At 37.5% G+C, this 13533-nt stretch overlaps 1 protein-coding gene across 12 annotated transcripts in view; it reads left to right on the plus strand.

Annotated features, from left to right (window-relative positions):
- The window catches only part of HERC1 (HECT and RLD domain containing E3 ubiquitin protein ligase family member 1), a 225201-nt gene that overhangs the window by 116194 nt on the left and 95474 nt on the right, over nucleotides 1-13533 (plus strand). For all 12 annotated transcript variants that reach the window (XM_059913065.1, XM_059913067.1, XM_059913069.1 and 9 more), the window contains 8 exons: nucleotides 636-904; nucleotides 2595-2810; nucleotides 3455-3575; nucleotides 3812-4049; nucleotides 4201-4385; nucleotides 8140-8295; nucleotides 10173-10279; nucleotides 10818-10928. In XM_059913065.1, coding sequence (XP_059769048.1) covers nucleotides 636-904; nucleotides 2595-2810; nucleotides 3455-3575; nucleotides 3812-4049; nucleotides 4201-4385; nucleotides 8140-8295; nucleotides 10173-10279; nucleotides 10818-10928 — 1403 coding nt within the window. The remainder of the gene's footprint in view (nucleotides 1-635; nucleotides 905-2594; nucleotides 2811-3454; nucleotides 3576-3811; nucleotides 4050-4200; nucleotides 4386-8139; nucleotides 8296-10172; nucleotides 10280-10817; nucleotides 10929-13533) is intronic.

Genomic DNA, 13533 nt, shown 5'->3' on the forward strand with positions numbered 1-13533 from the left:
GAAACTTTGCTTCCTTTATATAGGAGTTTCACAACCTGAAATAAATGTGCATATTACACAGTGAAAATGTTCCTTATATTAATGAAACCAAGGGTGATATTTATGTCTCCTTTTTGTGTAAGTTTACTTGCCCTTCTGTATCATTTTTTGGTAATATTTCATTGCAGATATGTACACATTTTGCACAGTCTTAACTCACTCTTTGCAATGATAATGTTAAATCAGGTGAAATCCTATTACTATTAGGTCTTACCAGCAGTGTCCTAAGTGCCGAGTTCCATTCTGGTCATAAATGATGGTCTGGTTTAATACTGCAGAGCATTTTAAGCTAAGCATTTTGACAGCAGCTTCTGCCTTTCTTTTTCTTGTGGCAACGTGTTGCTAAAGCGCTTACAGAGACACTGGTACATTAAACAGGGCTTTCCCTTTGTTTTCTTACATTGCTGTAATTTTTGTTTGTTTGTTGTTTTTTACCAAAGCATTTTGCTCAGATTCACTTAATGCATGCATGTATTCAAACAGTAGTATCCATTTCTCACCAGTCGGTATGATAGCAACACTCAGCCCTCATCTAGTTTCAGAATATATGCTCTACTTGGTCATCACTGATGCGTTTTTGTTCTGTTTGTATGTAGGTCCTATGCATAATCAATTGGAAACCCTGAGCGACTCTTGGGCGCGCCTGAAACATAACAGAGACTGGTTGTGCAACTCCTCTAACTCCTTTGAGTCTGATTTTGATCTTACCAAGTCTTTGGGAGTTCACACTTTGATTGAAAATGTTGTAAGCTTTGTGAGTGGAGATGTGGGGAATGCCCCAGGTTTTAAAGAGCCAGAGGAAAGTATGTCTACAAGTCCCCAGGCCTCCATCATTGCAATGGAACAGCAACAGTTAAGGGCAGAAGTAAGTCTTTGATATTTACTACTTGTGAGGGACTATGGAAACTTAAACTGAACCACTGAATGTACAATTGTAGGAAAAACTTTTCCTTTTCTTCTATTCCTTGCCTCCCCCTTTCCTTCACTTGAGCTTTTTGATGTTGCTATCTTAACCAAAGCAACCTGATAGTTTGTTTGAAGTGAACAGTAGCACACAAGATACTCTAATCACTAAGTCTTTGCTTGTCTCCTAGAAACTAGAGTGAAATTTGTTGGTGACCATGCAGATCTGCTCTTAGAGTCCCCATTTTTGACCCATTTGTCTCCATTTAAAAAGGGCTAGATTAGAACACCATGCTAATAATGATAAATGCTAAAATTAGTGAGCATTGCCTCCAAATATCTCCCTCAAAATATTTATTAATGATTGTGGTTTCAACATGTCCTCAAATTCTTTGATACTCTTCCCTCCAAGAGGTGGAGCTTAATTTTCCTCCTCTTGAGAGTAAGCTGGAATTAGTGACTTAGAGCTAATAGAGTATGAAAAGGGGAAAAAAATACAGTAATTTTACATTGCAGAAACCTGGCAGACATCACCTTAACCAAGTGATCAAGATTAATATCACCAATAATAAGTTATGGTGATATCATGTACCCTGATAATAATGTGATGAGAGGGAGACTTTATAGTATTCGTCCCCAAATCCATACCTGTAGTCCAAACATGAGAAAACATCAGGCAAACCCAAATTGAGGGAAATTCTATAAAATACACAAACAGCCCTTCATAGACGTCAAGGTCATGAAAAACAAAGACAGAAACTGTCACAGACTAAAGGAGACAAGACAACTAAATGCAACGTGATATCCTGATTTGGATCCTGGAACATAAAAGGGACATTATGGGAACTCTGGTGAAATCCAAATAAATTCTGTGGTTTAGTCAGTAGTGTTGTACCAATGTTAATTTGTTTTCATAAATATACCATAGTTTTGTAAGATACTAACATTAGGAGAAGCTTGGGGAAAGGTATAGAGGAACTATCTGTACCATCTTTACAATTCTTCTATAGATATAAAATTATTTCAAAATAAAAAGTTTATTTTTTTTTTAAAAAAGGAGGGTAGGCCAATGGACTGCTGTGGTGGATATTTGTCTTCCTAGGGAGGATAGAGCCAGAAGTTCAAGAGAACCACAGAGAAACCTTTTGGAAATACTTCTAATTCTTGAACTAAAGAGTATTCATTCTATATAATGTTGTAAGGAAAGGAAGCAGTATCCATACTACTTGATGCTTTTGAAATCACGTATATCTCCTCACGAGCATCACAATAGCTCTGTGAGTAGAGTAAAGTACTATTAGCCTCATTTTATACACGAAGAAACTGAGACTCAGGAAATTGAGTTTCCCAAGGCTACACAGTCGTTGGAATACTCTGGCCTTGAAACTAGATCTCCTACATCCAAATTTACTACTTTTCCCATTGTACTGTGTAGCCTCTTGTATACTGAAGTGTGCTTATAGAGATCTTAGAGATATTTTAATTTTTAAAGTCATAATAGTAAAATAAATGTTTATCTTAATAGAATAGATTCCTAAGAAATATCAGAATTTTCAGTGTGCTAAGAAATATATTGTCTGTGATGTACAGAGTTATTTGTGTCTCAGTTCAGTGAAGAATTCTAAAATATGTTTATTTTACTTTTTCTCAAGCTTCGTTTAGAGGCACTTCATCAGATCCTTGTACTATTGTCTGGAATGGAAGAAAAAGGTAACATCTCTCTGACAGGAAGCAGATCAAGCTCAGGTTTCCAGTCATCCACTCTGCTCACATCTGTGAGGCTGCAGTTTCTGGCAGGGTGTTTCGGTTTAGGCACTGATGGACACGCAGGAGCCAAAGGAGAGAGTGGCCGATTGCATCACTATCAGGTAGATGACAGAACTGTCATGCGAGGATGACACCTTTCAGTATATTCAGACTTTAACTGCATTTTTACAACACCAGTTTAATAATGTTAAACTTTTTGGTGTTTAGAATTGAGGTTTAAAAATATAAAGACCTAAGTGACTTAAAGATACCTCATTGGTTTAGTTTCTTGAGTATAGCTGGGTTTAGATAAGCCATTAGGTAAGCCATGGTACTGTTGTACTTTTAGATTCTTTGCCGGCTCAGTTTTATTAACCCTTAGCCAAATTGCATAGAGGTAGATCTAAGTTGGGATAGGGATTGGTGTTTGGGAGGATGAGTTTCAAGAATTTACATTTTAGACTTGATCATTTTACCTAGTTTCTCTGATTGCTTGAACTGTTTTTTTGAAGTGTTGTCTTTATGTCTTCCATGTTTAGAGAGGAAAAATGCTTTGTGGGAAAGGAGACACATTATATAGAATCAAGAATTTTCAAGCATTGAAAAATAAATTTATTATAAAACTTTTATATACTGAAATATACTAAATAATTAAAAACCACAATAGGGCTCTAGCATAGGCTAGGAATAAAATGCTTTTACTTTCATTTGGGTAGAAAGTGTTGTTGTTGTTAATAGAAAAGGTAAATCTTTGTGTGTAATTTAGGATGGGATCAGAGCAGCTAAGAGAAATATTCAGATTGAAATCCAGATGGCTGTGCATAAGATTTATCAACAATTGTCTGCTACTCTGGAGAGAGCCCTGCAAGCAAACAAGCATCACATTGGTGAGTAACTGCACATGCAAATATAAGGTGCAAGTAACATTTTGGCCTGAGGTTATGCTAGGTAGCTAATGTTCTGTGTTTAACATTAGGTCAGCTTATAGGTAAAGAATAAATACTTGAAAGTGTAATAGTGTTCCATACTACTATTTATATTTTGGAATATGATTTATTTTAGTAAATGCTTTGTTAACTTCAAAGAAGATTCTCAACTGCCTTTCTTTCTTTCTTCTTTTTAGAAGCCCAGCAGCGTCTCCTTTTGGTTACAGTTTTTGCCCTGAGTGTTCACTATCAACCAGTAGATGTTTCTTTGGCGATTTCCACTGGTCTGCTAAATGTATTGTCTCAGTTATGTGGCACAGACACCATGCTAGGACAACCTCTTCAGTTGTTGCCAAAAACGGGTGTTTCCCAGCTAAGCACAGCTTTAAAAGTGGCTAGTACAAGATTGCTCCAGATTCTAGCCATCACTACAGGGTGAGCATTGTAGATGTCTTGGTAGAACTGTGTGGGGCCTGGTCTTTCACATTTTAGTGATTTCCATTTCACCGTTATCTCCTTCATTTGTTTAAGCACATTTGCCCTTCTGTGTAATTACCATTTATTTTTTTCCTGTTATTTCATGTAGGACCTATGCTGATAAACTGAGCCCCAAGGTAGTTCAATCTTTGTTGGATCTACTCTGTAGTCAGTTGAAGAATTTGTTGTCCCAGGCCGGTGTACTACTTATGGCCTCTTTTGGAGAAGGAGAAGAGGGTGAAGAAGAAAAGAAAATTGACTCCAGTGGAGAAACTGAGAAGAGAGACTTCAGAGGTATCTTAAATCTTTTTTCTCTGTCATTATTTACAAGCATTTATTGAATCCACATTGTGTGAATATCATTAGAATGTAGAGTTCTTTCTATTGTGAGGCATGAGAGGATTTTTATTTGTTCATTTAGAAACCCCTTTTTTCTCCAAATATGTATGGTTTAGAGGTACCTCTGACTGAACTTCCTCTCCTTAGAGTTGGTTAACCCTGATGTAGCAACTGTACCACTCAGTGTCTAAGTTCAGCCTCTCCTTGGCTGTTGTGGCTCTAGAACTTAGAGGTTCTAGGTGACTGATTTCCCCAGATTCTGTTCTTGTAGCATTTGATCCTGACGGCCCATCTCTTGGGTTGCATTCTTGTTTTAAGTGTTCCCCCAGGACCAAGGGTTTTAATATTTGGGAATTGGATTAGAATTAGGGGAGCTGAACTTCTTGCTAGGCTGTTCTGTTCTCTAGTCACTAAAAAATTCTTCATTATACTTAGCTGTAATAATTTTTGCTTGCTGTAATATGGTCATCTCCTTATAGCTTTTAAAAACTATAGTGAACATTGTGGGAATTCCCTCATGGTCCAGTGGGTAGGACTCTGTGCTTTTGCTGCTGAGGGTGCGGGTTCAAGCCCTGGTGGGGAAACTAAGATCCTGCAAGCTGCATGGCGCAGCCAAAAAAAAAAAAAAAAAAACTATGGTGAACATTGTATTTCAGTAGAACGTAAACCCTGAACAGGAGAGTGAACCTTGTATTTCAGTAGAACGTAAACCCTGAACAGGAGAACTACTATACATTTCTGTTATATATTAAGGGAATAAAGGTCTAAAACAGGTCATTTATTCGATGTCTTATTACCTTAATAAGCTCTGGGAGCCATTAAATCCTTTCTGGATCAGATAGATACATAGATACATAGATAGATAAAAATAAGAGTAATAGACCCAACCTTCCAGGACTGTTGTGAGAATTAAATAATTTAATACTTGTAAAGGACTTAGAGCAGTGTCTAGCACATAGTAAGAGCTCAATGAATGTTAATGTTAATATTGGAATATTATAATAAATAATATTTAAATAAATAAAGTAGTACTTAATATTAATACTGTATAGATAGGTGGGTGGATAAAGGAATATGCTGGGGATACAAAAATGACAAAACATTATCTCTGCCCTCAAGGACCTTCTAGGGAAATGAGGAAGGTAGATGTTTAAACAGATAATTACAGTGTAATACAATAAGCTCAGAAGAAATAGCTAAATGTCTTAGGTCAGAATCTAGGAGGATGTATGAGTCTAATTTAGGGCTAGCTTTTGGTCTCAGAGGCTGAACCTCTGGCAAGTTACTTCTTTATCTAGCAAGTATGTTGCTTATACAAAGAGCATGGGCAGACTCAGAAGGTATGATAAAATAAAAACAGGCTTTTAATGCCACCTCCCTTTTTCCTGAGATCCCGTTTGGGGATACAGGGTTGTTCAGGTAGTAGTTTCTTACCACTCTGTTGAGTACTGCACATATGGACGGCAGGGAAGACACAGTAGAGTTACTTCTCAGCCTGTAGCTCCCCAAGAAAACTGGATCCTTCCATATCCAGTAAAAAAAGAAACCGTGATGAATCTCAGCAGGTGTAACAGCAGACTGAGTCCACGTCCATTCCCCTCAGGTTGCACCCATTCTATTTATGGGGATGGCTGGGAGTGAGACAGATTCTAGTCAGTGGTGGCCAGGCATTCAGAGACAGGTGGACCAGGTATTAATAACTCCACATACTCTCTAAAATACTTAACTGAAAGTAAGGTGTACTCTTCATTTCAAACGTAGTACTGTTACTGAAACACAAACTGTATCATCAAGTTGTATTAACCAGCTTTATATTTAAAGTCTCCAGGCTTTAATTAATTTAATTAATTTAGTGTCGTGTTACAGAAATACTTGCTGGGAGTGAGAGTGGAGTAGGATGGAGGCCTCCTAAAAGAAATTTTCCCAGGGATCTCTACCAAGAGAGAAAGTTTCATGGAAGAGGTGGCTTTGAACTGGATTTTGAAGGAATGTGTAGGAACAAGGTTGGAGTGAGATGTAGGTACCTAGGGCAGACTAATAATTTTATATTCTTCAAACTAATATAATAAATGTTTGTATATTAGCAAAGACTAAAGAAGTAAAGAAGAGGTAGAGTACTGTGAAGAGGAAATGTAGAGAAGGAGCTCTTAGCTTTTTCTCTAATTATCCCTAGCAGGTTAGTTCTGTCATAGACCTGCACACCCATCTCAGCAAAACAAAAGCCCTCTAGTTAAAGAGATGTCTATGAAGATAGATTAATGGCTATTCAGACATGCCATTTGGCAGGGGGTGGTCTCCCCTCTATCACAAGTGATTTGTCTGTGTATTTCTTAATTTGATGTGCCAGGATCTCCCTGAAAGGAGTGCCTGTCCAAATTGTTATGATTTTCCATGTTTTAATGCCCCTTAGGGATTGACATCTGGGAATCTACCCCACTGGCAAACTTCTTCACCCAGGCTTTGAGTGGGTCTTAGCCAGGCTAGGGAGGTATGAAAGTTGTTGGACGATATGAGAACATGGCATGTTAGAGGAAGAGCAGAAAGTTCTTTGGCTTCAAAATGTACAGGGGGGAGGGAAGCTATTACAGAGAAACTATTAGAGAGGTGATAAGAGTGTTGATACTGGTGGGAAAATTGGGATGATTGTTTAGAGCAAGTTTGTGGAAAGATCCTTTACATAGAGTTTAAGGTCAGGCAAACCAGACCCAGGCCTAGAAATTTGTTTCTTTGTAGAATATGAAAACACAAAGTCTCTTTTAGAGATTAATTCTTTTTTTTTTTTTTTAATATTTATTCATCTGTTTTTGGCTGCGGCGGGTCTTAGTTGCAGCACGCGGGATCTTTTGTTGCGGTGCGCAGGCTTCTCTCTAGTTGTGGCGTGCGGGCTCCAGAGCGCATGGACCCTGTAGTTTGCTGCACGTGGGCTTAGTTGCTCCGCAGCATGCGGGATCTTAGTTCCCCAACCAGCGATCGAACCCATGTCCCCTGCTTTGGAAGGCAGATTCTTAACCACTGGACCACCAGGGAAGTCCTGAGATGTAATTCTTAATTTGACTGGGGCAGAGGGTAGGGGAGGTGGTGGACAGATGATGGACTTTTTGAAAATGTGATCAAAGTTGTCAACTTTCTTACTAGGCAAATGCACACACAGACACAGTTTTGTTTGTTTTTTTTTAACGAATATTTTTCAGTTTGAGGCATTTATTTTATTTTACTTTATCTTTGGCCATGCAGCGTGGCTCGTGGGATCTTAGTTCCCCAACAAAGGATTGAACCCAGGCCCTCAGCAGTGAAAGTGCCGAGTCCTAACCACTGGAGTGCCATGGAATTCCCCAGACAGTTTTTCATACAATTTTAGGGGGTTTACAGACCATCTCCCTCAAATTCTATCTAGTAGAACTCTAGACTTGGATAGAGAACTGTTACTTTTTAGAATAGCAGTAAAAAAAGAAAAATGCACAAAACCAAGTACACATACTTTATTCTAGCAGGCTCATTGTTACTGTACACAGTTGTAAAAGATGTTATGTTTGACTTTATATTCTGACCTTTCTCCTGTTTTTTAAGTTTTAAAAATTCAGCAGCTAACTGACAACCTAGGTTTTGAGTTAGGCGTGTGCTTACTGCACTCTAAGTGTAAGTTATTTGATATAAGACTGTTTCCTGTTGGATTTTGGTTGTAATGTAGACTCGTCTGTTCACTCTTTAGCTGCTCTTAGGAAACAACGCGCAGCCGAACTGCATCTGGGGGATTTTCTAGTTTTTCTTCGCAGAGTTGTATCTTCAAAAGCAATTCAGTCAAAAATGGCTTCCCCAAAGTGGACAGAGGTGCTTTTAAATATAGCATCTCAGAAATGTTCTTCAGGTATGTGACCTTTGTCTTATTTTACAGTATTTTGTACATCACCTGTGTTTTATTCAGATAACAACATTGGATACTTGACCTTGATTTTAAGGCTTTTCTTTCTTGTTTTATGAGTACTTATTTGATTGAAAGAAGAGTAATCTCAGGAGTAAAAATTGAGAGGAATTAATAATAGAAGGTAGCACTGGAGAAGATCATGGATTTAATGCAGAGAACTTGGCTCTAGTTCAGATTACAATAATAAAAATAAGCAGAGAACATCCTGTTTAATATGATAATTTGACACAGATTTTGAGTTTACTTCTTGGATTATCAAAATGCAGATCGGAGTTTGTCTGTTCTTTCTTATCATGATATGATTTCTGTTGCCTTGATTTGTAACTTCTGATTGTATGCTATCTATGAGAGTTCTATATAATAAGCTTAATTCCTGGTTCTTAGCCTAAAAGTCTGGTCTGCTTGCATAGATTACTATCAGTCCTTTCCTAATCTGTTTTTTTTTTATTGTGATAAATATGCATAAAATAAAATTTACCATTTTAACCACTTAAGTGTACAATTCAGTGACATTAAGTACATTCACAATGTTGCTCAACCATCACTACTCTCCATTTCCAGAACTTTCTCATCATCCCTAGTCTTTCTTAAATGTGCTGAAACATAATATAGTCTTCTATGGTACATGCTGTTTTATATGTATACACTCTCAATATAGTTTATTGGTGTTTCTTTTTACTTTTTTTAATGTGTATTCAATTTTTAAAAAATTCAGATCCTGTATCTTTAAGATTGGCATAAACAAAAAAAGAATACAGACAACTTATTATTAACATAACAGCTACAGTTATTAACTGCAAAAATACAGTAAAATGGAGTCATACTAAATGTTAATGTTCTTACAGCAGAATTATCCCAGTCATTTTGTGGTAGCAAATTCTGGCAAGAAATTCATTTGTTGTTAAAAGTATTTAAAGAATTTCCAAAACTGATCAGCTGTGCTGCAAATAAAACAGCAGTTTATTCAAAAGAGCCCTTACCTTTCTCTTATTTTCTTAAAAGATCTGCCATTTACAGGTAACTACTATTTTCAGATCAGTTGTTCAAACCAGGGTTCTTCTGTAAATACACATCTTAGCTTTATATCTAGTAAGTTTATACTCATTTTCCCAACAGTTTTTCTTAACTAGTATAACTTACAATAGCTTTTTTTCTCCTTTAATAAGGTAAGCCTTCTGTAATATTGATTAAGTTCTTAAGAGTATGAAGAAAAATCAGATATTCATTTATTTCTACTGGTTGTGTTGTAGTAATGGATAGAAAAAAGAGCATCAGTATCCTGTCTGTATCTTTGCTTACTTTAGAAAAGTACAAACTGCTTACTCCCCATTAACCCTGTGAGGCCGTCAGGGCATAGATGCAGTCAGAAGCAATTAAAGGCGATGATAAGTCTGAGCTTCAGAGATTAACAGACCTGTCATTTACAATTCTACTTCTGTCTCTACTGAGCTGTGTGGCTTTGGTCAAGTTACTTAACTTCTCTGAGCCTCAGTTTCCTCATCAGTAAAATAGGGATATAATGTAGGATTTGTGAGGATCAACAGAGTTATTAATGTATATGAAATGCATAGCACAGTACTTGGCACAGGTAGTTATTATAGTGCTGTTCCCTTACATACATAAAAACTGAAACACAAACATGGATATTCATATACATTAATGGATATGGGATGAATCCAGAATTCTTGTGATAATATGCTGAAGTGAAGTCTGTTCCATCCTAAATACTTAGCAGCCTCAGAGATTTTTTTCAAGAGGTTTATTTAAACTTTGAATTTAAGTCACATTTATAATAAGAAAATGTCTTTTTCCCCCTCCAGGAATTCCTCTAGTTGGTAACTTAAGAACGAGGCTCCTTGCACTTCATGTCCTTGAGGCTGTGCTACCAGCTTGTGAATCTGGTGTAGAAGATGATCAAATGGCCCAGGTTTCTATTTTTAAAGTTATTAGAAGATGTTCTTTACATGTGCAACATGATGCACCGAAAATCTAAACTCATGGTCTCTTCAGTTGTAAATGTGTCATTTATTCAATAGCACGACTTCCACTTCTGAGATTGCTTTTTAAATTTTTTCATCTCTAAGCAAGGAGAAAGAGAAATTAAGTGAGTTATGGGATGTGAGGAGTAGTGGTATAGTGAATACTTTCAAGGTCAGAAAGAAAGGAAAATTTGTGGAATTTCTTCCTAGGTTTGGGCATCTAGAGAGAAAGATGTGAGGCTGCATGGCCTCATCAGAGGTCCATATAGTGGGGCAACATGAGGACAGTCGAACCCACTTTGTAGTGGGTTAATGGTCTTTCTAAAAAATGATATTTAACTTGCATCCACCCAAAGTAGCTGTCAGACATTGGTATAATTAAATCTCACATGTGACTTAATGTTATAGTTACATGATTTATCTTTTCTAAAAATAGTTAAAATGATCCTTTACAAATTTTATCATTCTTTTTCCTTCAATAAATAGGTTGTTGAACGTCTGTTTTCCCTCCTGTCGGATTGTATGTGGGAGACACCCATTGCTCAGGCCAAATATGCTATTCAGATAAAGGAAAAAGAACAAGAAATAAAATTACAGGTACTTGATTCTTCCAAAAAGGTATTTTTAGACAGACATGTGAATATCTTGTCACCTGTCTCTGGATCCTTTCTCCTTTGAGAGACTTTGTTCTATCAGTTATTCAGTCTCTTCTTTGTACTGTGTCTCCTTCTCCACTGGTTCTTTCCCCTCAGTTTATAAACATCTCTTATTCCCACCCTTCTAAATTTATTTTTTATCCATGAAGCCTTCCCTGTATTCTCTCATCCTTCATTGCTAAGCTTCTGGGAAGAGTAATCTTGTATATGTTTAAGTCACTTCCTTACTTCTCATTATCTTTTCAGCCCAATTGTTTATCTTCCATCAAAGCACTGAAATTAAATGACAGAGGTAGGTGTTATTGGTAATACAGTGTACGGCTTTTTATCCACAGCTTACTTGACCTCTGGAAACTCTAGCCTTCTGTTGTTTTCAAAACACTACTTTCTCCTAGATCCCCTCTGCCAATCCTGATTCCCTCTGGAGGCATCTCTTCTTTGGTGTGACTTTCTCCTTGCCTCCATCCCAAATTCCAGTGTTCCTCAGAGTTCTGTCTTTAGCTTTTCCAGCAGTCTCAGTCATACCCACGACCATTTTCACTACATGCACTGCCTTCCAAACTTGAATGATAGCCCAGGTGTCTCTCCTTCAAACCTTTCTCTTTTTCTTCCTATCCCATTTTTATTGGTGGCACTAACACTCAACTAACTTTTCAAACTGAATTCCTGGGAATTCTCCTAATGTCCCCACCCATGTGGTCCCTAGAACTCATTGATTTTTACCTCCTAAATAGTTCTTGAATCCATCCATCTAGCTACCTTAATCTTTCTATTAGTTTTCATGATTCCACACTTTTTCTGGTTTTCCTTCTGTCCCAGTACAATGGCCTCTTCTTCTCATCCTCTTTTATTTATATTTCCTCTTCTGTTTAATCTAACTGCTGGAGTATCCCAAGGCTTGGTCCCAAGACCCCTTTTTTTCTTCAACTGTCACTTCCATTCCATTTCCTGTAGCCAGCAAAACCTTTTTCAGATCCGTATGCCATTGATTTTTAATTCCTTTTTTGACATTTTTCCTGAATTCCAGACATGTACCCATCTTCTGCTTGCCTTACGACTTGAATAACAGTGTCATAGGCCTCTCGTACTTAGTAGCATCCGTAGTTCTGTTACATCTTGTTCCTGCCCCAGGCTTTCCCAGTAAGTGACTCAACCAGAAAACCAAGGAGTCATCCTTGATTCCTCTCTTTCTATCACACACACCCACATTTTCTCTGTCCGTACAATCTCCAAGTCCTGTTGACTTCTCTGTTAAAACTTAACTTGAATTTTCCACCTCCTCATTCCTCTGCCATCACCCTACTCCAAGCCACTACCATCTCTGGCCTGGATTATGCAATATTCTCCTAACTGGTCTTTCTGCTTCCATTGTTAACTCCCTATAGTCCGTTCTCTACACAGGATCCAGTGTGATCTTTTAACATTATAAATCAGAGCATGTTCGTCCTCTGCTTAAAAAACCCATCAGTGGTTTTTAATCATTCTTGGGATAAATTCTAGAACTCCTTGTTCTCTCCTCTTTGCTCACTACACTGTGAACAACTTGCCTTCTTCCTGTGTCTTGAACACACTAAGCTTGTTCCTTCCTTTGGGCTTTGTGCCAGCTATTCTCTCTGCCTAGAATACTTCTCTCAGATATGTTTCTCAGAAGTCAACTTATTATTCATGTCTCAACTTAATTATCACTTCTTCATTGTCCTTTCCTGATCCTCAATCTAGAGTCAGTTGCCACACAGTCTTTATCACATCACCTTTTTTGATTTCATCATAGCACTTATTACCTGCTATTTCCTTGTTTATTTTCTATCTCCACCTTCTAAAATATAAGTTCTATGAGAGCAGAGACCTTATCTGTCTAGTATACTGCTGAGTATATAGGACCTGGTATAGTGCCTGGTACATAGTAGATGCTTATTAAATACCCATTGAGCAAATGAATGAATTTAAGTCCTCAGTATTTCTTACCTGAACTCTTGCAGTAAACTCCTGATTGTTCTCTCTGCTTTCATCCTGTATACTCCTGGTAAAACAATGTTTATAAAATATAGATCTGATAGTAGTTCCTCTGTATAAATCATTCTGTGTAGGCACTCCCTATTGTCTAGAGTAAAGAATAAACTTAGAATGGCATTGAAGGCCTTCCATGATTTTGTTCCTTCTTCTCTTTCTAGTTCCTTGTCCTCTTTCAGTCTCATCCTCCAGATATTCCATACTGCTTGCAATTCTTTAAATCAGTGAACTCTGTTTCACCTCCATGACTTGGCACATGCTGTACATACTGTCTTAAATTTCTTTCTGTACTTTGATCGGCTGCTTAATGCCTTCTCATCATTCAGGATTCAGCTCAGAAGTCATCCTCTTTTGAATGCTTACCTTATCCTTCCCAAGCCTGGTTAGAAACTTAACACTTATATGTTTCTGCTATACCTGTCATGTAACTTCTTTTATTCTCTCACTACAATGCTGGTGTTATTTGTCTCTCTGTCCCCTGACTGAGCTGTAAGCTCTTCATGGGCAGGGACCGTGCTGTATGTATGATTGTGTTC

This window comes from Balaenoptera ricei, chromosome 2, assembly GCF_028023285.1.
Source record: "Balaenoptera ricei isolate mBalRic1 chromosome 2, mBalRic1.hap2, whole genome shotgun sequence".
NCBI classification, from domain to species: Eukaryota; Metazoa; Chordata; class Mammalia; order Artiodactyla; family Balaenopteridae; genus Balaenoptera; species Balaenoptera ricei.